Below are 26,020 nucleotides of genomic sequence, written 5' to 3'. Positions count from 1 at the left end.
ACACATCCATGCGCACAATAATACCACTACAGCAAATATTGTATAGACATTAGCATGCATTTTAGCAGCAAAACTAAAAAAAAAACACCTTTAAATTGACACAACAGATTTTTTTTAAATTCTCTAGAGGAAACCGTTTAGACTTTTACTTATGATAAAAATACCCCCACGGCTGGCTGCTTTATTCCAAATAATTTCGTGTGAGACAGCCTGAAAGTCAGTGTCAGTTGGCAACCCTTGCTAAATATGAGCTACAGCTAGGGGATGGTTAGTTTAGCGTAGCAAAACAGCTAGCCTGGCTCTGTCTAATGGTAACAAAATCCACCTTCCAACACCTCTAAAGCTAAGTAATTAACACATTATCTCTTGTTTATTAATCACGTAATTATTTGTATAGACAAAAAAAAATGAAGTGTATCAACTGGCCATGCTAGCTGTTTCCCTCTGCTCTCAGTCTTTATGCTAGGCTAAGCCAACCAGCTGCTGGCATTAGCTTCATATTTAGCGTACAGACATGAGAGTGGTATCAGTCATCTCATCTAACCTTCGACAAGAAAGCAAAAAAAGATATTTCCCAAAATGTTGAGCTATTAAGTCAACTTGAGTTTGATGTCGAAAAAGAGAAATTCAAATCTGATCCAGACTTCTGCTCACTGTTTCATGCTAGTAATGGGTTGCACAACATCTGGGCCATGCCAATGTATGTGAACATTTTAGAAGTAATGTTCAAAGTGTTATTAACAATGTTTAAAACAATTTTGTGCTTCAGAATATACAAACTCTAGCAACACAGAGACATATGGAAGAAACAATTTAAAGCAGTCATTATCTTACCAAAGCACCTCAACACAGTGGAAATTACTATAGCCTGTCAGATGCATAAACAGCACAAAATACCACAGACAGCAATAGATTATTAAGCTCTTTTCAAAAGCACCATTCTAGCACAGTGTAGTCTTTGTGATGGAAAAACTAAATGATGTAGATACGAACATCTGTTGAACACAGCTAGACTAAATCATCTGAAGTGGAAAACTGCTGGTGAACATTTCTGTGCATTCAGTGGTGAGATGTACTAAAGAAGGTAACCAAAATAAGATTAGTTTAACCCTAAATCATTGTTTTTAATATGTCTATTTTTATACAATCTATATAATGAAGCATATTAATCCATGCCAATATATAAACATTTCTGAAACAATATCGCAAAATCAGGGAGCAAAGTCTCATTGTACTGTCATCTAGTTTTTTAGATTTACAGTCTGCTGCCCAGTCTGGTCCAACCCGAATTTGTGATGCCAGACTTCCCCACCAAGGACACACATCTCGTCCCACCCATACTGAATCAAAGAAGCATTTTTTGAAATTGTGCAGAAGACAGAGTCAGGCAAACAATGTGTGAGAGTTGCAAAGTGTGAGGAGTTGGTGGTTCTTGAAGTATTTTTTTACCCCTAAATTCCCATTTTCTTTTAATGATATCCTTTAGGTTCCTCAACATAGAAACAAATTAATATTTTGGAAAATTTAACAATACTATAGGTTGATGTTATGACAGAATCAGGTTTCTACAAATTGTTAGCTTTAGCTTCAGCTCTCTGTTAGCGATGTCCGCAACAAAATTTAAAGCTCTGTAATTCAATGTTTCTTGCTGAAATGCTCAACAGGAGTTGTATTTGATTTCTCTCCTTATTTTTTTTGTGTACACAGGCTTGTACCTTTGACTGTTTTGTCAAAGCAGTTGCAGATTTTTTAATTGGGAGAGTTTTCGTGCCCATCAAAGCCTTGGAAGGCCTCCAAATGCTGGTCACCTGACATTGTCTATGCAGAAAATGAACGGGACTTGGACGCCTGAAATAACTCCCCCCACTTTGCAACTCTATTAGTCTTTAAGGGCATAGTTCATTCCCAATCCTAATTATCTACAAATTGGTCAATCCTTGCTGTAAATTGCCTAATTTTTAAAATTGACCGTTAATGTGCCACCACACGTCGATGTTGTCTTGGTGCCAGTTTATTGGCCAGCAGACAAGCCAGGGCTATGCCTCCAATCTGGGTGAAGGCCAATCCCAACACAGTGGCGGCAATGTGGAAGACGTTGTCGTTGACCAAACTGAAGACTTTGCGGAAGCAGCCGTGTGGATGGATTCCTGCAGCTGCTACTCCTTCGCTATCATCTGACAGAAGAGGCCGATTCTTGCAGCCCTTGCGCCTCACGCAGCAGCTGTCTGGCAGCGACACCGAGGTGCCGTTCTCGGTGGGCAGGAAGGTCATATGCTGGATAGCCCAGTCCGAAGTGAGCCAGTCACGCCAACCCTCAGCTCCACAACACTCCAGGGCCCTCTGCAGGCTGTCTAATGCATCGGCACGGCCTTCATCCTCTGTGTAGCCGGCCACCGCTCGCTGTAAGCCGCTGCGAAATCCTCCAGCAATGTCTTCACGATAGAAGAGACCTGAGAGTCCAGCGGCCAAACAGGTTATAAGTGCAGCAAGTTGAAAGAACCCGTAAGACCTAAGCACACAGGGCAGGTTTGCAGCCACCCCCAGACAACCCAGGAAGCCCCAGGCGGTGACGGCAGCACCTGTGGACAGAAGGATGAGTGGGGCGTTGGGGTAGCGATTGGCAGACAGCAGCATGTAGTCTGCCAGTGAAATCTGTGCCCACACACCCAAGGTGAAGATGGCCAAGCCGGCTGCCCAGAAGAGGCAGCTAAAAGCCAGGAGACCCAGGCGCAGGAGGTGCATGACTCCCACTGGGCGGCAGCAGGGTGGGGCAGCGCCCACAGGTGGAGGTGCAGGGGGCGCCAGGGAGGCCTCTGAGCAGACGGACAAGGATAGTCGCTGCTGCTGCTGGTGGAGCTGCTCTTCCTGCTCTTGGTAGGGTGACAGCAGGTAGCCAGGGATCGCAGAGGGTCGCCGAGGAAGAGGAGGTGGAGTAAGCAGGTCGAGACCACGGGGAGAGGAAAGTCGTCGCACAGCCAGCTGCTCGTGTTCCCAGTCCAAAGCTCGTCTGCTGGGACTTGGCCGAGCTGACAGCGAGCCGCAAGGCAGTGCAAAGCTCATGATCCCGGCTCCGGCTTTATCTACTCCCCTCTCTCTCTTTTCACACACTCCTCCTCTCTCTTCCTTCCTCTATCAGTGCCTTCACTCTCGTCCTCCTGCAACACACAATCCCCCACGTCTTTATGACGGTTATTAATCCGCCACCAACACCACCAACGCCAACTGGACTGTAAATCACACTGATGGGTGTCGCGTCGCGCCGTTATCTGCATCCGCAGCCCCCTTGTTTCCACCCTATTTATTTGTTTATTTCAGGCGTTCTTTCCACCTGCATGGTCACCAGCTCTTCAAATTCCTCCACTGACAGTCACATCCCGACATCTGCTCGCTCGCTGCTGCTCCTCGCTCTGGTCAAGGCGAGAGGTGATTGCAGTGGGAAGGACCTGAAATCCACCAATGCACACCCTCTCTCGGTGTGGAGGAGACATCCGTTTGAGTTTAACTAGAGTCCATTTGTGGAATAAATGAACTACTGTATATACAGTGTATGATGTGATTGTAAAATGTCAAAACTTTCCCCATGTTTAACTTTATACTTTACTTTTTATACTTAACTTTAATAAATGATTTTTATGTGTGTCGTCTCTTTAAAAGTCAATTAAATAATCATTTAAATTAACATTATAGAATCATTAGCTGAAGTTTTTCATCAATGGTCCATTTGACCATTTGCCTTTTGAAAAAAAGGCAATGGAGAATCTGGATCAAAATCCATTTATTTACTTATTGGATGGATTATTGTAACCACCCTTTATTAAAGGCGTATTAACATTTAAGACTTAATGACTTTATAAAGGGTGCCATATTAGAAAGTAGTATGACATTTGCAATTTGTGTTGGTTAGTATGTCTGTGATGTTTACTTTGTATGTAGTGTAACTTTTGGACACATTTCCTTCCAAAAATAGATATACATATGCAACACATATGCAATGCTAAAAATAGATTCCCTTCAGCTTCCCTCCCATCAACCCTCCGCCCATTCGGAGCTAATTAAAGCTTCAGTTAATTAAACACATTCAGATGGCTCTTTTTATAAGGACAAGTATAATAATGGCATGATGACCAAGAGGGGAATACCCAGATAGATTGGATGGGGAAGAGGAAGGGTGTGCAGAACTTCAATGTGGTATTGTCCTACAGCCTTAGATCCCACATTTTGTTTATTTGGGCTACAGAGAATAGTTTTGAAGCTAAATTTATTTTCCCTGGATTAAAAAAACTGACCACAATATCTCATGTTTTGATTTATAAAATCTTTGCCATGTTACTGCAGCTTCTTGCTCTCCAGTATATGAAGAATACAACAGTGAGCAGGATGAAGACAGAGGGATTTTTACACAGACAGCTGGCGGTCTGTAGATAAAATCAGGTTATGTTTATGATGTTTATAATTAATCTTTACTCTATAACCATCAGCTCATCGAGTTTTATGTGCGCTCTGGACAGAAATGAAGCAGATACATCACCTGACACATGTAGGATGAGATTTCAAAGGCACCTCCAATACAGCTCCTTGAACGGGTGTGGGGAAACCACTCCTCCATTTTTGTGGCTGCAGAATCGCCCTTTTGAAACAGACAATAAAAGCAACATCTAGGGAACACCTTAAAGCAGCGTTTCCCAACCATTCTGGCTTTGACCCTTGAAACAAAGCTGTCTACTCGCAACCCCTTGTTAAAGGTCATATATTTCTTTCTATTTTCAGCAGTTTGACCAAATAGTAATTATTCATTCTTAAATTGTTATATTAGATTATTTTTCACTGGCCTGAAATGATAAAAACAAGACTGAGTCTACAGCCATGCTTCCAGCTCTGTGAAGCTGTACTATGCTGTGCTAAATGCTAACGTGTTAAGCAGGTATGATGTTTACCATGTGCATCATCTTAGTTTAGCATGTCAGCATGCTAACATTTGCTAATCAGCACCAAATACAAAGTACAGTTAAAGTTGACGGGAATGTCATTAGTTTTGCAGATATTACTGGACAAATTACATTTTTTACCCGATGATGGTGCTGGAGGAAGAGTTTATGGAATAACTAATGTTATTACATTTCATCCTGAGGGGGACATGAATGTCTGTACCAGATTTCATGGCAATCCACCCAATAGTCAGAGACATTTCACTAAAAAAACAGCCTCATGGTGGCACTATAGGAAAAAAAATAGCAAAGATCAGAAAATGTCACTTTCTGCAGCATGAATATGTTTTTCTGGTTTTGTGTCCTTTTTAATCATCCAGTGATTTTTAACTTGGGACCCCTTGGTGGTGTGTGACCTCAGGTTGAGAACATCTGCTCTGAAGTATAATGCAATCTCACACTAAAGAAACAATGGCACAATGGAACATTACACACTTAGGTAACATTTATTGCATGGCATTGGATTATTATACAGGTTTCAGTTTTATGGCCTTCAACTGTGTAGACCTTGTAACTTAAAAAATAAAAAAATATATCCACATGCTCTCAATTATACTGACGCACAATATTATAGTGTAGTGAAAAAAACAGACAGTATATGGAGTGAAAAATGTATTTAATGAACAATTTTGTTCACCTGTGATTTCCATTTTAAACATACTATATTGATTACTTCAACATAATTGTAAATCGTCCCTGTTGCAAACTTCAAAGCAAAGTGGAGATGAGAGAGTAAAGCTGCACATATAAAACACTGATAGGTCAAAATGATTTGTGTTTAACAACTTTTTCACAGTAAGTTACTTAAAGGTTGAAGGATGCAACAGTGCCAAACATGATCTTCTTGTCCATATATTCTCTCCTAATCAGAACTTGTTAAATTTGATAAAGCTAAACATCTAAACTCAAGCATCAGCAACCTGAAACAGTTTACATTCTTTTTCACAACTTCACTAACTTAATCACTAAGATCTCTGTTATTCATTAATTATTTGATTCCTCAGGCTGTACAGAGTCCACAGACTGCGCTGCTTCTCCCTCCTCCCTGTGTGTCTCCATGTGTTTCTTCAGCTTGGCCTTGGATGTGAACGTTTTCATGCACTGCTCACAGTATGGCTTCAGCGGCTTCAACCCTGAATGGCTGCGCTTGTGACGCGCCAGCTCCGACGAGCTCTTGAACTTGAGCTCGCAGATGTTGCAGGGATACGGCCTCTCCCCCGTGTGAATACGCTGGTGCAGCTGAGCCTCGCTGAGCGTGAGGAACGACTTATCGCAGTGTCCGCAGGGGAACGGCCTCTCTCCTGTGTGAATGAGATTGTGCCTGGTCAGTGCGTACGGTTTGGTGAAGCCCTTCCCGCAGTAGGTGCAGGGGTACGGGCGGGCGCCAGTGTGGGAGACGATGTGTTCCTGCTGGGTTTTCTTGCTCTTGAAACGTTTGTCACACTGAGGGCAGGAGTAGGGCCTGTCGTCCACATGCGACCTGTTATGTTTTGAAAGCTCTCCCTGCGACAAAAAGCCCTTCCCGCACTGAGAGCAGAGGAAAGGTTTCTCCCCAGTGTGCATCCTCTCGTGCCTGGCCAGCACAGACACCAGGGTGAATCTCTTGGGGCAGTGGGAGCACTGGAAAGGCCGCTCGCCTGTGTGAACACGGAGGTGTTTCATGAGCATAAAGCGGAGCGAGAACCGTTTGCTGCACTGGTCACACTGGTAAGGTCGGTCCCCAGTGTGGGTAGATAGATGCCTCTTTACATCAGATCTCCGAGTGTACGTCTTCTCACAATGTGGACACTTAAATTGATGCTTCACTTGATGCATCTGCCTGTGCTGGGAGCGCGCGAGCAGGGAGTCGAAGCCTTCGCTGCACTGCTGGCAGATGTAGCGTTTACTGGTGACATGGGACTTCCTGTGCTCGAGAAGCTCAGAGGAGGTGGGGAAGCTCTGGCTGCAGATGGAGCAGATCTGAGGAAGTTGGCTCTCCTGTGAGTGAGACTTCTTATGGTGGACGGTGAGTGTGCGGAGGTTAGCGAAGGAGCTCCTACACAGCTGGCAGGAGAAAGAAATGGCCACGCCATGATGTTTACTCTCATGTTTGGCCAGATCCCAAGAGTGCTGGAAGGTTCGGTCACACTGCGAGCAATGAAATGGTCTCTCTCCGGTGTGAGTGAGCTGGTGTCTCCTGACGTCTGACGTCCGGGTGAACGTCTTACCGCACGTTTCGCATGTGAGGGCCTTCTGTCTGCTGTGGGACTGAGACACATTTACTTTGCTTTGATTATCAGGCTGTTCTGCTTTGCCCTGCTCGGTGTTTACTTTGGGGAAAAGTTTAATGGATGTAAAAATTTCATCTGTGCTGGATGGAGATGGTGTAAATTTGGCTCCTGAGAGAGGCCTGTACACTTCAGTGTGAACACTCTGCATGTGGAAGTGAGGAGGGCTATTTTCATCCGAGCTGTGGAAGGGGCACTGTGAGCAGGTGAAGATGATAGACGTCATCTCGTCCGACTCACCTGCAAATAAAAAGAAAGGTGTGAGTATAATATGTGGATTTTATTTTAAAAAGCTCAAGATGTTTCTTCATGTCAAAATATTACCTTTGTCACTTCCTTTGATGGCTATAACAGAGGGGGCAGCTGATACATCAGCCCTGCTCCTGGTGAAATAAAAAACAATCTTTAAATGTGGATCACTCATATTTTTTTGACATTTTTTTTCTGACAGCTAAGCGGCTGCTGGCTGTAGCTTAATATTTAGCATACAAACACCAGAGTGGTATTGATCTTCTCATCTAATTCTCGGCAAAAAGCAAAGCAAGTGTATTTCCCAAAATGACAAACCATTCCTTTAATAGTTTTTTACTTTCTATACAAAGTAAAAAAAAACAAAAAAAAACAAAAAAAAAACTGGTGTTGATTTACTTTTTTGAAAATATCTCAAAAGAGGAAGCAATTATAGCATTACAGTATAAATGTTTTTTGTACATTTTTGGTTCTTCACTAATTTGTCTGGATGACTTCTTGATTTTACACATCTCCTGCCGACTGGGTGACGTCTTCAGTTGTAGACGAGTGGATCGGCGCACATTAGCTGAACAGGGAGACTGTTGTGTTTCGGAGACAGCATCTTCCATGGAGACATCTGTCATTTCTTCATGGACAGAAAATGTTTTGTGGTTATCCTTCAAGTCTGTACAAGAGCTCATAGTGCTCTCTACGCCTCCAGGTTGGAAATCCTCCTTCACCTCTTCAACAATGTTTTCTCTTTTCTCATCAGTTTGGTCACTTGTTTCATGTCCTTCATGTGTTTTTCCTTCATCTGGTGCACTTCCTGACCCAAGCTCATCATTAAGAGATGAATCATTACTCTTTCCTGTCAGTACGTCTTGACCAAGGCTCTCCTTCCTTAGTGCAAAAGTTTTTGTCAGAGTCTCCAGAGCTTTAGCAACATCCACAGTTTCACTTGTTTCTTCTGCCCTCAAGCTGGTAGCCTCCTCACCACCGCCGTTATCTGCGCTAACAGCCACAATCTCTTCTTCATAGAAATCTGTTTGAACTTGCACTTCAGCTGACTCGATAATTTCCTCGTCTACTTCAGATGCTCCAACTTCCACTTCGGTGTAGACGGCCACAACGCTGTACTGGTCCGTTCCGACAAAAGTGACAGGGTTTAGTACATTTGCATAGTTGTGGATTGATTCCAGTCCGACAGAGATGTTTGTCTTTTGCGAGGGAGGAACGGATAAAGCAGACATGATGCAGCTACCAATGGTGGATGAAGGGCCATCTATAAAAAAATAAACAAGGAGTCACTGGTTGAAAAACTATACTTGTAAGACACTTACATGTAGTGCTGTAGCTAAAGATTACCTTTATTTTTTTATTACTTTTATTGATTAATCGTCTAATTGTTTAGTCTATAAAACATAAGAAAATAGTAAAAAAAAAAATGCTTGTCACATTTTTCCCCGGAGCCCAAGTGACAAATTTTGTCAGACCAAAAGTCTAAAACCCAAAGGTATTTAACTTACAATGATATATAGGGTGGGACAGTGGTACTGATCTCCTGATTTGATTACATTTCGATCAAGAAACTCCCGATTTAATTTGATTCTTGAGGATTCAGTTGCATCAGATGAATACCAATATTGTATAAATATAAAAGCGCTTCTCAGAATTTATTCTGGGAACTTGAATCTTTTTTTCCCCCACAAGTAAGCGACACCGGTGTTTTCTTTTCAACAGAAAAAGTGCCAATTATAAGATAGATTGTAAACACATTTCCCTAAATAGGCAGTCAAGTATTTAAAACTATAAAATGTATAACAAGTAACCAAGCTACACACAGATGCAAAGATTGATCCCTGAATTTTAAGACTCAATATTGGATCATACAACTGTTTTTTTAACCCAGTCATAATAATATAACAAAGAGAAAGGCAGCAAATCCTTACATTTAAGAAGCTGAAACCAGAGCATATTTGGCATTTTTGCTTGATCATTGACCTAAATTGACTGCAACAATTTTCTGTAAAAACAGCTAATCGTTTCAGCTCTACTCACATGGCATTTTCAGTAGTCCTGAACTTTTGTAGTGCTCGAAAATCAAGCTCAGCTCTTCAGGTGAGGACTGAACACATTCCTCCAACAGAGGAGGAGCAGAGCCGAGCCAGGCTGCAGTCTGTAATCACAGTGCAGTTGTTTTTAAGTTTGTGGTAAATGGCACATGTTTTTCAGCAAAAAACCCAACCTGAGACATCTGGATGGACGAACTGAATACCTGTTTTAAGTCTGGTACTGGGAGCAGCTTTTCCAGTTTTGAGAGCAGCTCCCACAATAACACATGCAGAGCAGCATCATATTGCGGCCCATATTCCACTGGGAACACCTCCTGTAAAAGGTAACTCTATTTACTAGAGGATGTATTTAGAGTATTTTCAAGCTAAAAAAAACATTATTAAAATCTGTCTAACCTGGAAGAAATATGCTCTCTCAACTGGATCTTTCAGCAGGCTCTGAACAAGTGCAATGAAAGTGGACTCTGTTGTTTTCACCTCTGCATCCCTGTACTGCCACAGAAAAAATCATTTCATTTAAGGATTATCATTATTTGTTGTTATTTATTGTCAAAAAGACATTCTCTGTACTTACATCTGTGTTTGCAGAGGTCATTGGGAGTCTATCCAAATAGCTCTGGATCACTTGAGAATCAACAGAACCCCGAACTGAGCCTTTACAAAGCTCCAGAATAAACTGAAATATCAACACATTTTTGTGGAAAAATTATAAAAGCAAAATTAACATTTACATTAACATGATACAATAAAGACGATTTCTGCTCACCCTTGCTTTTAGACCCAGAATGAGCTGGGCTCTCTGTCTGTGGTTGATCAGTCCAGGGACTGCCTCAGTCACCATGAACACAAACTCCTGAACCTTCTCATAATTCATCACATCTTTCTGCTTCGCCAGCTGCCACATAGCAGCAGACAGAAGCTGCAGTGGGGGCACCAGGAGGCGAAGGGATGGAAGAGGTAGGCTTGGGTCTGAAACACAAAAGTGTAATGCGAGAGATGGTCTGTTGATGGCATCAATGAGCTTTTAACTAAAGAGAGCACTTGCAAACAAACTCAACAACACTAATTTAACTTGAACCATTTTAAAATCGTATTTAAATTAGCTATTTCACAATGGAAATATAATAGAGCTAATAATTTGCTAAATCAAAGCAATTGCAAAATTACTGATGAATCAATATTTTATTTCTTATACGTAAACTTCCCCAGGAGAACCTGCCATAAGCCTATGAACCAGTACAATTGCTGGACAAACCTATTTGATGCCAGCTTTAAACTTACAACCTAGTGATGTATATGTGGCTGTGTTTAAGATCTCGGAACAATTAACTGTATTATTTGATATTATTATTTGAAATCTGAATACAAGTTCATTTCTAATGCAACAGCACCGGTCTAGCAGCTTATGACTGTCATAATTCCTTTAAATAGACGGGTCCCGCTAACTGTCCGACTAACATAAACATAGCCTGTTTTAAATTACAGCGGGAGCTGATTATTAATATACATACCATTTATTTTCTCTGTTGAACCAATGACCTCCATTAGTGCAATATGTCTCCTGTAGCGTTGAGAAATAAATGTTAAATTATGTTGTTTTGATTTTTTTGGCTAACATGCGCTGTTAGCACGCAAACACCCGTTTCCTCAACTCGTCTCCTGCGTTTCCTTTTTTCAAAATAAAAGTCTTACAACTCAACTGTGACTTTATAATCCATTAATTATCAGTTTTTAATTTATCAGTTTTGCACGTTTACAGTTCACCTAGATGGTGTAATTTGTGAGTTATTTTCCTACACTTACATTACTATATATTTTTAAAAGGAACTTTTAAAATTTTGACAAAACAGCCCCAACTTAACGTACACATACTATTTACATAATAATACATAATATTTACATATTTTTCCTGGCCTTTCATCTGAATCACACAGATGATGCGGAGCTACTGAAGACTATGTGTTACAGCTGAAAGCTCCAGAAAAAGTTAATTATTGGACCTTGAGTCAATGTTTTGTTAAACTATTATTTCAGAGGTCAAGAATGAACTTTCATTAAACTTTTAAAACGTGTTATGAATGTAGAACAAGTACACAAAAATGTACAACAACATAGTATTAAGTCCATAAAATACCAGGAAATGTACAGTTATATAAATAAGGATGCTCTAACAAACAGGTTCTTCAGGTTTTGACAGCTGTTCTCACTGTAAGCAATAATAGATAGTTTTTTCCCCCTGCTCTGTTAAGAACAGGGGAAAAAAACTATAAAAAAGACTTAAAAACTAAAAAAAAGATTTAAAAGACTTGGCCATAATTATGATCATATGTATCAGGTAGAATTTGTCCTAATCAATCCTGCTGTGGTCAGATACACAAAACAACACATTTTACCATCTAATTGACAAAGTGACAAGTTCTGGATGTTACAAGAGCAGATAGATCCTTCCAAAAACTTCTGCAGCACAAGTTTAATCTGGGTTTTAATGTGTTTCTTAAAATAGTGACTAAATCCGTAATTAATTCAAAGAAAATCACTGGGAAAATGTATTATTTTGTTTAACAGGGAAAGCAAATCTACAAATAAATTCCTTACATGTTAGTAAAAAAAAAAAAAAAACCCTCACTGTTGAGTTGAAAATGTTATTTTCAACCAGCTCTTGTTTACGCTGTCTTCCTGTATAGTGAATGTTTTTCACTTGTAACCCCTCTCTCGATATTACTCTATTTTTACGTGAACTTCACATTTCATTAACACGTAATGAAAAGCTGCGTAGCTTTATAAAATGTCATAACCATAAATTGTCATGCGTAGCTACAAGACTTAACCGGATGTTGTTGTTTTCCACAGGCAGGAAGAGAGACTTCAAAATAAAAGCTCAAATCACAAATCCAATTGGCTGATTCTACCGGAAGTATCCGCTTGCCGTTTGTGACGTTATGACGTAATCACACAGTCCAGAGTCACATGAAACATTTCACAGCAAATATCTTCATTTACCGCTTTCTGTCTTTTTGCGGTTAAGCTTATTGCCATTAGAACTGAAACTGCTGTATAATCTACAGGAAGTTTAAAAAGCTAAAATGGACGAGGACGGGCTGCCGATTGTGGGGTCTGGTGTTGATCTTACCAAGGTTGGTATCTAGCTTAGCTAACATTAACGGTAACTAACCAACGTTAAGCTACATGTTGAGGAAATGAGAAGAAACAGGCCTAAACGGTGCTGTAAGACAGTTGTCACTTAGCATGGCAGTTAGTAACGATAATAGTAACGTTAGTTTACAAAAAAACTATTTAGCTGTAAACAAAGCAGCCGGCAATTTCATTATCATTAGCAAACATCACCACCAAAAACAGTGTCCGCCAAGGACGTAATAGTTCAAGTTCCCCATTGAACTTCTTTTTTTGTGGTCTTACACTTGTTCACACTGTCACACTTGATGGCACTGTTTACTGGACTTTAGTAGCAGATACGCTTTCACAACGTCCTTGAGTATTTTGTCTCATCGGGTGTTAACACCTAAGTTGACCTGATTAGAGTTGCAACTCTTAATACTTGCCATAGTATAACATACAGTTTGGGTTAGGTCACACATTTTTGATATATAGAGGTAAATTCACAACTGGTGGTCAGTAGTATGTAGGTCTCTGTAGAGCACTACCACCTCAATTATCAATATTTGGTGTGCCTATCAGTCTTTTTCCTGTTGATTATCCTCCAGTCTCACAGATTGCAAGATCCTGAACTCCTGAGAGTTCATCCCAAAATAAAAAATACATATTTTTACTCTTACCTGTAGTGCTATTTATCCATCAAGATTGTTTTGGTGTGAGTTGCTGAGTTTGGTAGATATCGGCCCGCAGAGATGTCTGCCTTTTTTTGAATATAATGGGACTATATGGCACTCGGCTTGTGGTGCTTAAAGGACCAATGTAATACATTTGAAAAACCCAACAGCAATGTCTCTTTCTGGAAATCATGATCCGGTTACTCAAGATAATCCACAGATGTGTTGCGAGCAGTTTCATGCAGGAACTAACCGTAAAAAGAAAATAGTTCCTATTTTTTTGGCGCTTTGTGCACCACAAGCTGAGTGCCATCTAGTTCCATTATATTCGACAGAAGGCAGACATCTCTACAGCAAATATCTCCAAAACTCTGCAACTCACACCAAAACAATCTAGATGGATAAATATGGGTTGTAGCAGCCTAGTGCGGGATAGTGTTAATTACTTAATTTTCTCAGTACATTACACCTTTCTTCTTAAAATAGCTTTATCTGTGTTTCCTTCAGGTCCCTGCTATTCAACAGAGAAGAGTCGTTGCCTATCTCAATCAGTTTGTTGTGCACACAGTCCGGTTCCTTAACCGTTTTTCCACAGTTTGTGAAGAGGTTTGTACATCTTCTTGTACTCGTTACTTTTATCCTCTGTAACGCTTAGATTATAGCCTGAACTGTCAAACTTCTTTCCCACAGAAACTTGCAAACATATCTCTTCGCATACAGCAGATTGAAACAACCTTGTGCATTTTGGAAGCCAAGGTGAGTTCTTGAGCCTCTCCAGTCATTCTGTGTGCAGTTTATGCCACTCTGTGTACATGTCATGCACTGATCATATGTCAAATATTGTAATGCTCTGAGCAGCTGTCCTCCATTCCTGGGCTCGAGGATGTCACAATAGATGGACTCAGTCAGCGGCAACCTGCTCAGGCCAATGGACCCACTACCGCCAGTCAGAGCCAGACTCCACCAGCAGAAACCCTGCCTCCTCCAGAGGTAAATACACTGACATTCACACAGACAAGCATATAGTATTTTTCAGCCACACTAGTGCAGACTAACCAAAAGCCAAGATGATTTTTTTGAAAATGTTTTCTCTTGCATTAGTCCAAAGCCATACATATGCATTTTATGTAGATGCACCAGCCAGTTCCTATTGCAGTGCTTATAAAAAGTCTGCCAGATGTGTACTCTGTACTTAAAGGAATATTTTGAGATTTTGGAAGGGGACCCACTCCCTCTGTAGATAAAAACAGGTTATTCTAAGGTAATGAAAACTCAATGATTTTTATTTTCAGGTGATTATACACTAATGAAAACATACTTATAAATATTATATTCCATTTCTGCCAATAGCTCCTCCTAATTGTTACACACTGGACCTTTAAGAATAAAGCTAAAGGAAGGAAATGGTTAGCTTAGCTTTGCATAAACAAAGGGAAATGGTTGGTCTGGCTCTGTCCAAAGGTAACAAAATCCACTGACCAGCACCTCTAAAGCTCAACATGCTATATCTGGTTTGTTTAATCAGTACTCAACTTGGCAACCTCACGGTGACGACGAGTCTCAAGGAAGTCACCGTGCTTAGAGAGAAGTAGTTCCAGCACACAACTCACTGTAAAACCACAACTTTACACTTCTGTTTATGTACAGATAAAACATGAATGTGCTAATTAGTGAGCTTTAGAGCTGCTGGTAGGTGGATTTTTGAGATTTGGAGTGAGCCAGGCTAGCTGTTTCCCCCTGTTTACATTCTTTATGATAAGCTAAGCTAACTGGCTGTTGGCTGGAGCTTCATATTTAGCGTACAGATCTTCTCATCAAACTTTCAGCAAGGAAGCGAATAAGCAATCATTCTTTTAATGCAGTATACAACGTGGCAAAAACAAACGTTATAAAAAAGTAGAAACGCAAACAACACAGATCTAGTTCATCGATGATCAGTATTATACCTTCCAACATCAGATCATGAAATTCTCACAAACTCTCCAAATCTGAAATCTACAAAAGAGTTCCACCTACGGGAAATGGAAAAAAAAGTACCACATCTGACATCTTGTGCTATCTCAACCACTTGTTCCTTCACACTGTCTTAATAATTTGTATATTTCATGTTGCAGCCCGCTCAGACTGCACCACAGCCTGCAGCGACACAAAAAGCAGAAGCAGCTGCAGAGAATGTCATGACAGTGGCCAAGGACCCACGTTATGCCCGATACCTGAAAATGGTTCAAGTGGTAAGTCATCAGTAACACCTGCTTATGGACTATAGGGATTAGGCATGGGACGATATGAACATTTCATATCACGATTATCCTGGCCAAAATGATTACGATTCACAATATTATCCACATAATCATCAAAATATGCTTAAGTCTCTTAAAATGGCACCAAAACATACTGGAATCACTTTTGTCATGGGATTTTCTTATATTACATCTTATATTACATGTGTAAAAGCCACATCTGTAGTTCTCATAGGCCCCTAGTTAGAGATTTGGTTAACAGGTGAGGAATAGAAACATGGCTATAGTCGCTTGGGAGTCACTTACTATCCTGGAAAGGGAGCTGACTTCTGTATGTTCTCAGCTATAACTCACTTTATTAGCTCTGTTGGTTCAGGCTAGGGAGGGATTACAGGCAGGACCGTTACTTAGGTAACCCCAAGGTCACTGATAGTAGCTCTTGTCTCCTTCCTAACCCTAATTTATTTGCCTGAAAAATGTACTACAGATGTCCCGTTAATTCAAGCGGAACCGTAGGTGAGATCCTCTTTATCCTCCAATAGGAAGCGCACACATATTTAGGCTTAAGGTTCCTAACCCTATAAGGGAAGCATGTTAGACACTATAGCGCTAGAAAAGGATAAATATAGTGGAACAGGAAGAAACCTTCAGACTTGGTCTGTGCACTACACTGGAGTTCACCCTGTTTTGCTGATACCATTGTCTCCTTGGCCAAGCCTCATTAAACATTGCTGTGTAAGACATTCAGAGTCTTCTTCATCTGAGTTGACCAGCTCACAACAATTTTTCCATCACAGCTTTACCTTACATTTTGTTAAGAAACAAATATATTTATTGCATCACGAGTAGGACACATATCTTTTTAGTGAAAAACAAATAATGTTAAATTTAGTAATCATAAATCATAAGGTCCCCCTGCATAAGTAAAGGATAAATAAATACATAAAACTTAGCAACATTGTGTGAGTCTGTTCTTTCTTACATGATAATCCCTTAAGTTTTTTTTAAATCATGCTCTATTTTTCACTTATCTACCATGGTACCAAATGGTACAGACAACAATTTCAATTGCATCAGTATATACAGTAGTAGTATACATTATACCTCTGACTTAAGAAATACAACAATGATCCTTTAACGAAAATAAAATCCAACTGGCATTGTGGCAGAGTCTAACTGTACTACTTTGGACCCGTTTTAGTAATAAAGCCTGAACAACACTGTGGCACTTTTCTTTCATCAAACAGCACTGCTAGCCTTGTGGCCCAGAGAGTGAGACGTGCCAAACATTGGCAATTCAAAATATATCAGGAAATCAATATAGGACTGTACGTTAGTGAGCTAGACAGCTATTTCAAGTCACTTGTGAAGATATTTACGATTATCCCGATAATGAAAATTCACCACGATCAACTTATCTTGAGTGTTTTTTATCCCGATCTGCGATAAAATCATATATTGGCCCATCCCTAATAGGGATATAAAAATAAACTGTGTTTTGTATCTCAATACATCTTTTATCTGTCATAGGGAGTTCCAGTTATGGCTATAAGGAATAAAATGGTCTTGGAGGGTTTGGATCCTAACTTGCTTGAGTGAGTGTTTTACCGTCACTGGTGATGATCATAAATTAATCTTGCTGCATTCTTGTGGCTATATTATGAAACTGACCAATAACATTTCCTTCACTGCTCATTACAGCACACCAGATGCCCCCGTGCCTGATGGAGGAACAAGGAGCACAGAGGATCAGGATGCTTCCGCCACCAGCTCTGACAGCGAATCATCTTTCAGTGACTGACATCTGTCCGCTGTCCCCACCACCGCAAAGCTGCCTGTAAAGGCATCCATCGCTATTCTGAGCTTCTGTAGGCCTGCACTCAGAAAGAGGAGAAGGGTGCACTGTGCCTGTAAAGGAGTACAAGCGAGAAGGTGCAACTGTAAGTGCCTGAAACAGTCGAATCCAGCCAGAGTGATTGTAATTTCAGTGTAAAAGAGCTGAAAAAGTTTTGCTTTTGGTGGGTCAGTGACCTCCCTAATATTGTTACATTTAGCATTTTTGAGAAATGATTTTCAAAAAGAGGGAATGATTTTCCCTGTTGATTGTTAAAAGTGGTCAGAACATGGCAGTAGCATAAAGTAATTATATACTGTAGAAATCATTGGTCTTCTTTGGTTGTCACACTACTATCACAGTCTTATGCCTTTTAAGAGATACACTCATCAGTTGAAAGTTATGCCTCTTTGTTACAGGGTCCAGATAAAATAGGAAAAAAGTTGTATGTTGGATACTTGTTTAACACATATATTGTAACTCTGTGTTAAGGTCAGGGTGAAGAATATCACAATAATTACATTGTAAGTAATAATAAGTATTGATTTCCTGTATATCACACACCAGTTTGAAGGAAGGAAATGTCTTTCAGCATGTGATGTTCCTTCCTAAAAAATCAGCTGTCAGTCTTAAGTATTTTGATAAAATTGTTCCAGGAATATTTTGACTTGTTGACCTTTCACAGAATGATTGATACCACCTGTTTTTTTCTTTATTTCTTTATTTTCTTTATTATTTTTATGTGATTTTAATATGTGGACATATGAATAATATAAAAAACAGAAGTTACTAATCGGTGTCTTATCACAGAATATTGTAAACAAGTCGCAGTTGAGCAGCAGTATGCTTTCCCATTGTTTTACCTTGTTAACCAATACACAGAGAGTAGATATTTTCTTTTTTACAGTGATCACCAGTAGTTACCATGTGGCCACGTTGAAGGAACAAAAACTACAACGCATTCAGTGTTAGGCCTCTGTTGCTTTATATTGTTAATTTTAGACTAAATTCCAGTGACTGCAGAAAGTATTCAGACCCCTTCACTTTTTGCACACTTTTGTTGTATTGTAGATTTAAGATGGATGACATTTAATTTTGCCCATCTATTTTCACACACAATAATGTCACAGCGAAAATGAATCAAAAAATGAAAACTGAATAGTTTCCTAAGCTGCTGCATGTGTCTTGATTTACAGAAAAAACAACAACATTATATGTCACCAATGAATAGACAATAAACAACAAATAGTAATGTGTTGCCTGGCTCTGCTTTGGGTACTTGCATAGCTACCATTTTTCCATCGACATGTTCTCTTAATCTTTAATTGGATTCGTAGAGTTTTAATGCCTGGAATAACAGTGTATTGCACACTAATTTCTGCTGTAATGAAGAGTTAACAAACTTGCACTAAGAGGTAAATCAGTGATGAACACCACTTGTCAGAAAAATGTAAATTGCAGGTTTACTATGTTGGTTGTAGTTAGACTCTGATCAGGACTTGTGACTAAATTCCTGAAAATGTAATATAGTGAAGTCAGGAAACAGTGTCAAGAATGCTTAAGCAGAAAAGAAATAGTTGCATTCATAAGATTTCAATAAATGGATATTAGACTATAATGACTGTGAAATATTGAGTGTGGAGAAGTCTGGAAAACACTTTGTTTACAAAAGCAAGAATCTGTAATAAATGCTCAAAACAGTTTGCTTTAAAAAAAAAACGTGTCTTTATTTGTCAGCGCTGCAGTGCATCATGATCTGTACAGTACATTATATCATAAGCAAATCAGTACCAATACAAAGTAATTGAATTACAAATAATAACAATTTCCCTTGTAGATACAGTGTCTGTAGTGAGCAGGTTAATAATCTGTGTTCATCTGACCTCCATTCTGTCCACTTAAGCATTACAGCGGGATTTTCTCTTTATAATACTGTGTGGTAGTCCAATCTACTAATCACCAATTATAGCCATTGTCTAAAAAGGGATGCTCCCAAAAGTACTGGCCAGTGAAATACAATAGTGACAGTGAAAACAGCCAACACTATGACACAAAAATCTGACCACTCAAAGGGATCAGATGTTAAAGAAATAAGAAACAAATGAAAACATATTTCTGTTTTGACTTTTCTCAAATTATTACATTTTACGTGTGAAATGCTGGAAACATTTGGCTCTTCTGGCTCATGAAAATCCTACAAATTAAACAATTTGAGAAGGAAAAGTCACTGGTTGAAATGCTTAAAACTCATGTCCATGCCAACCTCTCAGGAGGGGTTGCAACTAGACATTTAACACTGCTCTAGAAAAAAAAAGTTTTTATTTATCTGCCTGAAAGCATACTGAAAATGTGTCTTTAATTCTAATCAGCTTCAATTCCTTTTTATTTTATTACAGCAATTAAATTTGGCAGTTGTACAGAGCAAACAAATTAAATAGCCTAATTTCCATTGCATGAGCTGTCTACAGGCTGTAGACACATGCAAAATCATATCCATGGCTGCACTGTAGAACCACGTAACAGTGTCAGCTGAAACCATTTAGCATATTAACAATATACATAAGTAGCAGAATCAAAACTGAATGGGAGCATCCATAGAAATAGTTTTTTCTACCTAATTTGTTGTCACAACAGTCTAGCAATCCAAAGGAAACACAATTGGAAAATACCAAAAAAAATCAACCAACAACTTTGGTTAAGGAACTTGGCAGCATTTGAATAATAATCCCATCTGAAGTATTTTTTTCAGCATAAAACGAGCACCTACATACAGTATCAGTGAAAGATAACTAAGTCTAGTCTCTCCATTTTCGTAAAAAACATCAGTACTGACTAAACTGCTATGTACCCACAGACAAATGTGTTATTAGTTTGAGTGGTATTCCCATTTAACCACGTGTAGCAAACGTGTTGCCTGTGTTACAAACTTCTCTTTATTAGTAGTCACAGGTCTGACAGGACATGCTGGTGTGGCAAGAGCAAAGTGCAAGGTGATGTTTGGCAGCAATAAGTACACTTGTAAAATGTTTTGAGATTGTATAAAAAGTATAAAGATACAGGCTGTGGTCAGTTTTTTCATCTATTACCTCACACCTGACAGCCAGTTGTATAAATAACAATGTAAAAAAGTACCCACCGTATTCTACTAACAAATTCAGTCAGGTGGTACAAAACACAAAATCATATAAAAGCTTGCAGTGTAAAATGTGTGTAAAAAAAGTATGAGTATAAAAGCTTTACAAAGTTTTGCTGGCAGTTGCAGAGTGATCATGACTACTCCTCATACTCTGTTTTCACTCGTAAGGTAAACAGCTGTAGGAAATAAAAAGGGAGAAAAATAAGAACCACTACGACAATAAACTGAAAAAGAGTTTCTGTTTGATGTGTGATACTCACTTTGAAATCATCGATGTATGTGAGGAAGAAGCAGATGAAGCTGAAGGCAACAATCCACTCGCATACAGCGCTGGCTAATTGGAAGGGATAGTCCTGAAGAGGGACACAGATACTGCAATCAGTACACATTCAACATGTGAGTGATGGAGGGCTACAACTACAATTATATTCATTATCGATTAATCTGACAATCATTTTCTAGATTAATTGATTAATAGTTTGGTCTATAAATGTAGGAAAAATGCCCATCACAAATTTCTTTCTTTCTTTTTGCTAACTATTTCAACTGTTTATACTTTTAGTGAATTATTTCAACTGTTTATCAATTACTTTTAGTTAACTATTTAAAGTGTTTATACTTTAAGTTAACTATTTTTAACTTTTTATCCAAATAATTATTTCAACTGTTTATCACTATTACTTTTAGCTAATTATTTTGACTGTTTATACTTTTAGCTAACTATTTCAACTCTTTATTCATTACTTTTGGCTAACTATTTCGACTTCTCTGCCTGCTTGCTAACTACTTTTCACACACTCTTAATTGCAACACATGGCTTTAATGTGTTACAGCTGACTCAGGTTCGTAGTAGGTGTGTACTGTGCAGTCAGTCTATCGTGGCTTGTAGCTTACTGGATATTGTGTTGCTAAAACTATGATTAAGATCAGCATCACACCATTTTGTAATTCTATTTGGATGTTTATGTTTCTCCTAAACTAAAATATGTGGATATGTTTCTTTGATCAAATCATCATTTTAGTCACATTAGTTGAACTACTCCACAATCTTACCATGTACCCCTGTGGGGTACAAGTAGCCTATCCCTGGTTAGGAATCACTGACATAAGACAAAGAAAAGCAGCAAATACTATCAATGGGGAGGCTGGAACTAAGAAATGTTTAGCATTTTTGCTTGAAAAATGACAAATGATTAATCAATCATCAAAAATTTGCTGATTATTTATCTGTCGATTGACTAATCGACTAATTGATTCAGCTTCAAACGGATGCATATGACATAGTGATAAACTACAGCCTACCTTGTCTTGTGTGTCTCTGTGCAGTTCGGTTTGTTTCACAAAGGACGCACAGATGACAGCTGGATTATCCATTAAGGAAAGTGGCATTTGACAATGTTGGCACTAAATGTGTAAGGAATATAGTATTATGCGCATTTACTGGTAGTGACACAAATGATAATACAAGAGAACAAGAGAATAATGTTGCAATCATAAAGCTTCCTGGTTAAATGCATGTCATGCATGTTAACATAGCTGAAAGAACAGCAGGAAACCAGAGCATATACTGTAGACTTTTTTGGTATTTTAACAGATTTGACTTCTGTGAAAGGATACTGGGGAAAAATGCCAAAGCAGCAATGATGGCAATACCCAAACGTGCTCGACACACAATAATGGAGGACCCAAATGGATAGGCACAATATGATATAAAGGACTGGAGGCTTATGTAAAAGACACCAGAGACAAAGAACAGCAGAGCTCCTACATCATGAGCTATTGTCACTGTTGTTTCCTGCAATCAAAAAGAAGAAAGATATGCCATTAAACATTAGCCTACATGAAATTATTTTCATGTGATTAAAATGTGCACCACATGTGAAGACATACCTGGAAGGTTGCTACAATACACATGCCCAAACAGGAGAGCATCCCAAACATGAGTGCAGATTTATTGAGACATGGGCGCACCACCCTTGTTTCCTCACTCAGCTTCTCCACAAACTTGTACCTGGCATATGTGGTGGCTACTCCTGTACAAAGGTCAAATCGTGCATTTAGCACAAGGTTTGGTGAACTTATGACTCTTTTAAAAAATCCCTCTTGCATCCCAACACTTAAATTCTTCTTTCATTTTCTTAAAAAAGGGAAATGTTTTTTGGTTCCTCCCTTGGGAAAGCCCAAAGTGACCCAAAAGAGTCAGTTTACAGAGGTGACACTGCAGATGTTCATAGGGATGGAAATACCTGCGCATGCAGAAATGAATGTCATTAGGCCAAAAATGCAGCTCTCTGGAGGCTTTGCACCTGTGTCACTGAAAAGGGAAAAGAGAGATCTGCATTTTAACGCTCGCGTTACTGACATGTGTTAGTAAATCATAACCGTTATTTGAGACTATATGTAGGTTTGTTAAATTTCAACGTTTAGTCGTCTAGTCTCAAAATAAAAGTCTAAATGTAAAGGGAGAAGTGAAAAGAAGAGGTCTAAAGCTGCGCGAGTCTTCTAAAACAACAGATGTGTACGTGCAGCTGGAGGTCGAGCACCAGCCAAGTTCAAGCAGAGGAAAACGAAACTAAAGTTTGGCGCAACCTATTTCTAATTTTCACTGAAAATAAAATATCGACATGCATTTTATACCTCAGATCTGACTTGTTAAAGATCAGAGAATAACTGTAGGAATAAAACTTACCTTATGTATGGAAAGATTATGTCGACATCTTGTCTGAAAAGCGCAATGATGTAGGTAACAATGAAAGTGCTGGAGGACCAGATGACCAGAAACACCGGTAGAAAGCACAGTCCTTGCATGAACCAAAACATCTTGGAGAGATTTTACGCGAAACTGCCAGAAAACGCTGCCACACGTCTGAGCGGAGTAAAACAGTGCCATACAATAGGAAATTCAGGTTTAAATGCGGGTCCAGGAACAGGTCTCTGCTGCGGTTGTTGTAAGTATGTTACCGACAGTCACACGGCAGTGTGTGAAACAGAATGATCCTGTCCTTTGCCAATAAACCGATATACAGTAACTACAGTAACCTCTTCCCCAGAAAGACTCCTTGTGGGCCGGCCTATGCAAACCACCCGTTATGATCATCCAGCGCTTCCTTCCTCCCTATTTTAGGGATCTATCTTGTCTCAGAGACCCTATTTCTCTTAAATTGCCTTGGCGTGTGTCAGTGCCAGTAATGGCCAACAGTGAGGGAAATATTCAGATCTTTCACTGAAGTATGAGAAGCAGTACCACAGTATAAAAAGTCCTGCATTCAAAGCAATACTTTTGATCAGAAAAATGCACTCAACGATCAAAGTAATCACTGTGCAGAATGGGCCTTTCTCAGTTTCATATTGTCATATTATTGAATTATTATTATTTCTTTTTATTTATATAATGTTGGGTAGTATATCTGTAAAATCTCAATCTGTAAAGTAGCTATTAAAACAATGTAGTAAAACATTTACGTCTGAAAAGAAGTGGAGAAGAGAAATAAAGTGACTTTACATGGTAATAAGTACCTAAACGTGACTTTCAACCAGTGATTATGACATTACAGTACTTTGTTGTAGTTTTGTTTTAGTTTTTTTCACTCTCTTCTGATTTCATAATTTTCAGGTGTCAGTACTTGGACTGTTGTTACCCCTCTGGCAGGGGTGGTAAAGTAACTAAATACATTTACTCATGTACAGTTTTGAAGTACTTTTTGAAGTTCACGCCACTACATCTTACAGCTGTAGTTACTGGTTACTGTGCAGATTAAGATTTTACATGCAAAACATATGATGATTTTATAAATATATGAGGCATTGTTATAGATGAACCTACCCAGCAGTATGTAATGTACTATACTATGTACTATATATAATAATATAATACTTAAAGGGGCCATTTTTCTGCATTTTGAGTTCTAAGTACTTTAAATACACTTTGCTGCTAATACTTTTGTACTTTTAGTTATGCAAGATTTTGAATGCATGACTTTTACTTTATTGGGACTTAAGTATATGATCTGTATGCTGTATTTCTTCCACCACTGCTCTATGGTGGTGAAGGAGCTTGTGGAGGTGGATGAGGTCTACCAATTTCATGTAGTTGGGCTCCGGAAACAAACTTATTTGGTAGTCATCCAATGAGGAGTACCACAGGATGTGACGATACTTTGATCCTGCTTTGTTATGGTTTGTCCCAGGGTTAGATAAGCAAAAATCAAAAGAAGATACCCATCTCCCCCACCCCCAATCGTTCCTCACAACCAACCAGTAGCCTACACCTATGTTGGAATACATGCCCCGACTTGCTGTGTGTCAGTTCATTTGTGGTAAGTTACAAATATACACCATGTAGCAATAATATTAACTCCAACACTAAAATAAACTCGACACCAAATGAAGAAGCAGGATGCTGGGCACATTTGCACTTACTCAAATGATCACAGAGTCTTTGTCACACTTTGGCTTTTGGGATCCCTGATGCAGGTTTGGGGCCCTGGCGCCTCCCTTGTTGATAATCTAGCTTTGGATACGTGCCTGTATGTTTTGAACACTTAGGTAAATGGGGTAAAGCTTTCCACTCCTGGAATTTTGTTGGATTAGATGGCTTGGAAAACAATGGGACAGAGCCAGAGGTATTGAAGTTGAACCTGGAACATCTGGTGGAGGCTCACGTCCAGAAGTCTTTCAGCTCACACCTCTGTAGAGCTTTTCTTACATCCTAAAGAAAGGCTTGGGACACAGAGTCCAACTGTTGATGCAGCCATTGAAGCTCGCCAGCGGCTGACTTGGCAGCAACCTTAAGAAATTGTTGTTGAAAAGGCCTTTTCTCAGGCTTGGTGGGGCTCCTGAATCAGAAGGGAAGAAGGCTACTGGCAGAAAAACTGCAGACTGCCTGGTTTCAGAAGGAGAGACCATAGACCACATATACAACCACCTGTTTTCATGTGTTTAGGTTATGTGATGGTACCTGAACAAGTTCCACTTTTTACTAATTTAAAAAAAATCATAGCAGTAGTTCTGAGCAGTTATATTTCTGCTTTTCTGCTGCCAGGAAAATGCCTTTGTTACAGAGCACATTTGGTATACTTTCCTCATAGCTAGAGATTTGTGTTTAAGAATTTAGATGTTGATTGTAGGACTTGTGAAGAGATATAGAGGGATTAGCATTCAATATTCTTTTGAATGTGTCATGATGGCTTCTTTCGTCCTTTTCTTTTGGTTTTTCAGAAGGACTTTTTGCCCTTTAACTTTGCAATGAGGAATCTTAAAGCTGCAGCTTTAAAAATGCCATATCAACTTCATAATATGTCAATGTTGTGTTTGCTGCTTTTTGTCACTGTCACTTCTTAAACAGGCTCAAACAAGGGGCACCTTGGGCCCTTGAGGCAGCGCCCAGTAGTAATGTGTCCTCGCGAACGAGTCGCCGCTATGAGCTGCTTCCTTTAAGTGAAAAAGAAATGACTGACAACCAAAAACA

General features: G+C 39.3%; 4 protein-coding genes across 4 annotated transcripts; 1 reads left to right on the top strand and 3 right to left on the bottom strand.

Annotated features, from left to right (window-relative positions):
* Positions 1-909: 909 nt before the first annotated feature.
* On the bottom strand, positions 910-3,489 carry LOC122871544 (tetraspanin-7-like). Its single transcript, XM_044186770.1, has one exon. It carries the CDS (start codon positions 3,058-3,060, stop codon positions 1,972-1,974), a length of 1,089 nt encoding a protein of 362 aa, XP_044042705.1. The 5' UTR covers positions 3,061-3,489; the 3' UTR covers positions 910-1,971.
* Positions 3,490-5,415: 1,926 nt separating this feature from the next.
* LOC122871284 (zinc finger protein 184-like) lies at positions 5,416-11,241 on the bottom strand. The gene is made up of 9 exons (XM_044186211.1): positions 11,067-11,241; positions 10,322-10,524; positions 10,130-10,231; positions 9,952-10,047; positions 9,759-9,869; positions 9,542-9,659; positions 7,964-8,765; positions 7,577-7,635; positions 5,416-7,492 (listed from the first exon to the last, which is right to left on the bottom strand). Exons 1-9 carry the CDS (start codon positions 11,098-11,100, stop codon positions 5,970-5,972), a joined length of 3,048 nt encoding a protein of 1,015 aa, XP_044042146.1. The 5' UTR covers positions 11,101-11,241; the 3' UTR covers positions 5,416-5,969.
* A 1,236-nt stretch (positions 11,242-12,477) lies between these two features.
* On the top strand, positions 12,478-19,118 carry washc3 (WASH complex subunit 3). Its single transcript, XM_044186213.1, has 7 exons — positions 12,478-12,689; positions 13,851-13,949; positions 14,034-14,099; positions 14,202-14,333; positions 15,458-15,574; positions 17,114-17,178; positions 17,285-19,118. Exons 1-7 carry the CDS (start codon positions 12,639-12,641, stop codon positions 17,382-17,384), a joined length of 630 nt encoding a protein of 209 aa, XP_044042148.1. The 5' UTR covers positions 12,478-12,638; the 3' UTR covers positions 17,385-19,118.
* On the bottom strand, positions 19,119-23,754 carry dram1 (DNA-damage regulated autophagy modulator 1). The gene is made up of 7 exons (XM_044186212.1): positions 23,243-23,754; positions 22,800-22,867; positions 22,444-22,586; positions 22,171-22,348; positions 21,856-21,914; positions 20,814-20,906; positions 19,119-20,729 (listed from the first exon to the last, which is right to left on the bottom strand). Exons 1-7 carry the CDS (start codon positions 23,371-23,373, stop codon positions 20,691-20,693), a joined length of 711 nt encoding a protein of 236 aa, XP_044042147.1. The 5' UTR covers positions 23,374-23,754; the 3' UTR covers positions 19,119-20,690.
* Positions 23,755-26,020: the final 2,266 nt, after the last annotated feature.

Source organism: Siniperca chuatsi, linkage group LG23 (genome assembly GCF_020085105.1).
Source record: "Siniperca chuatsi isolate FFG_IHB_CAS linkage group LG23, ASM2008510v1, whole genome shotgun sequence".
NCBI classification, from domain to species: Eukaryota; Metazoa; Chordata; class Actinopteri; order Centrarchiformes; family Sinipercidae; genus Siniperca; species Siniperca chuatsi.
Note: the sequence above shows the minus strand (reverse complement) of the source record. Positions and strands in the feature narration are given on the sequence as shown.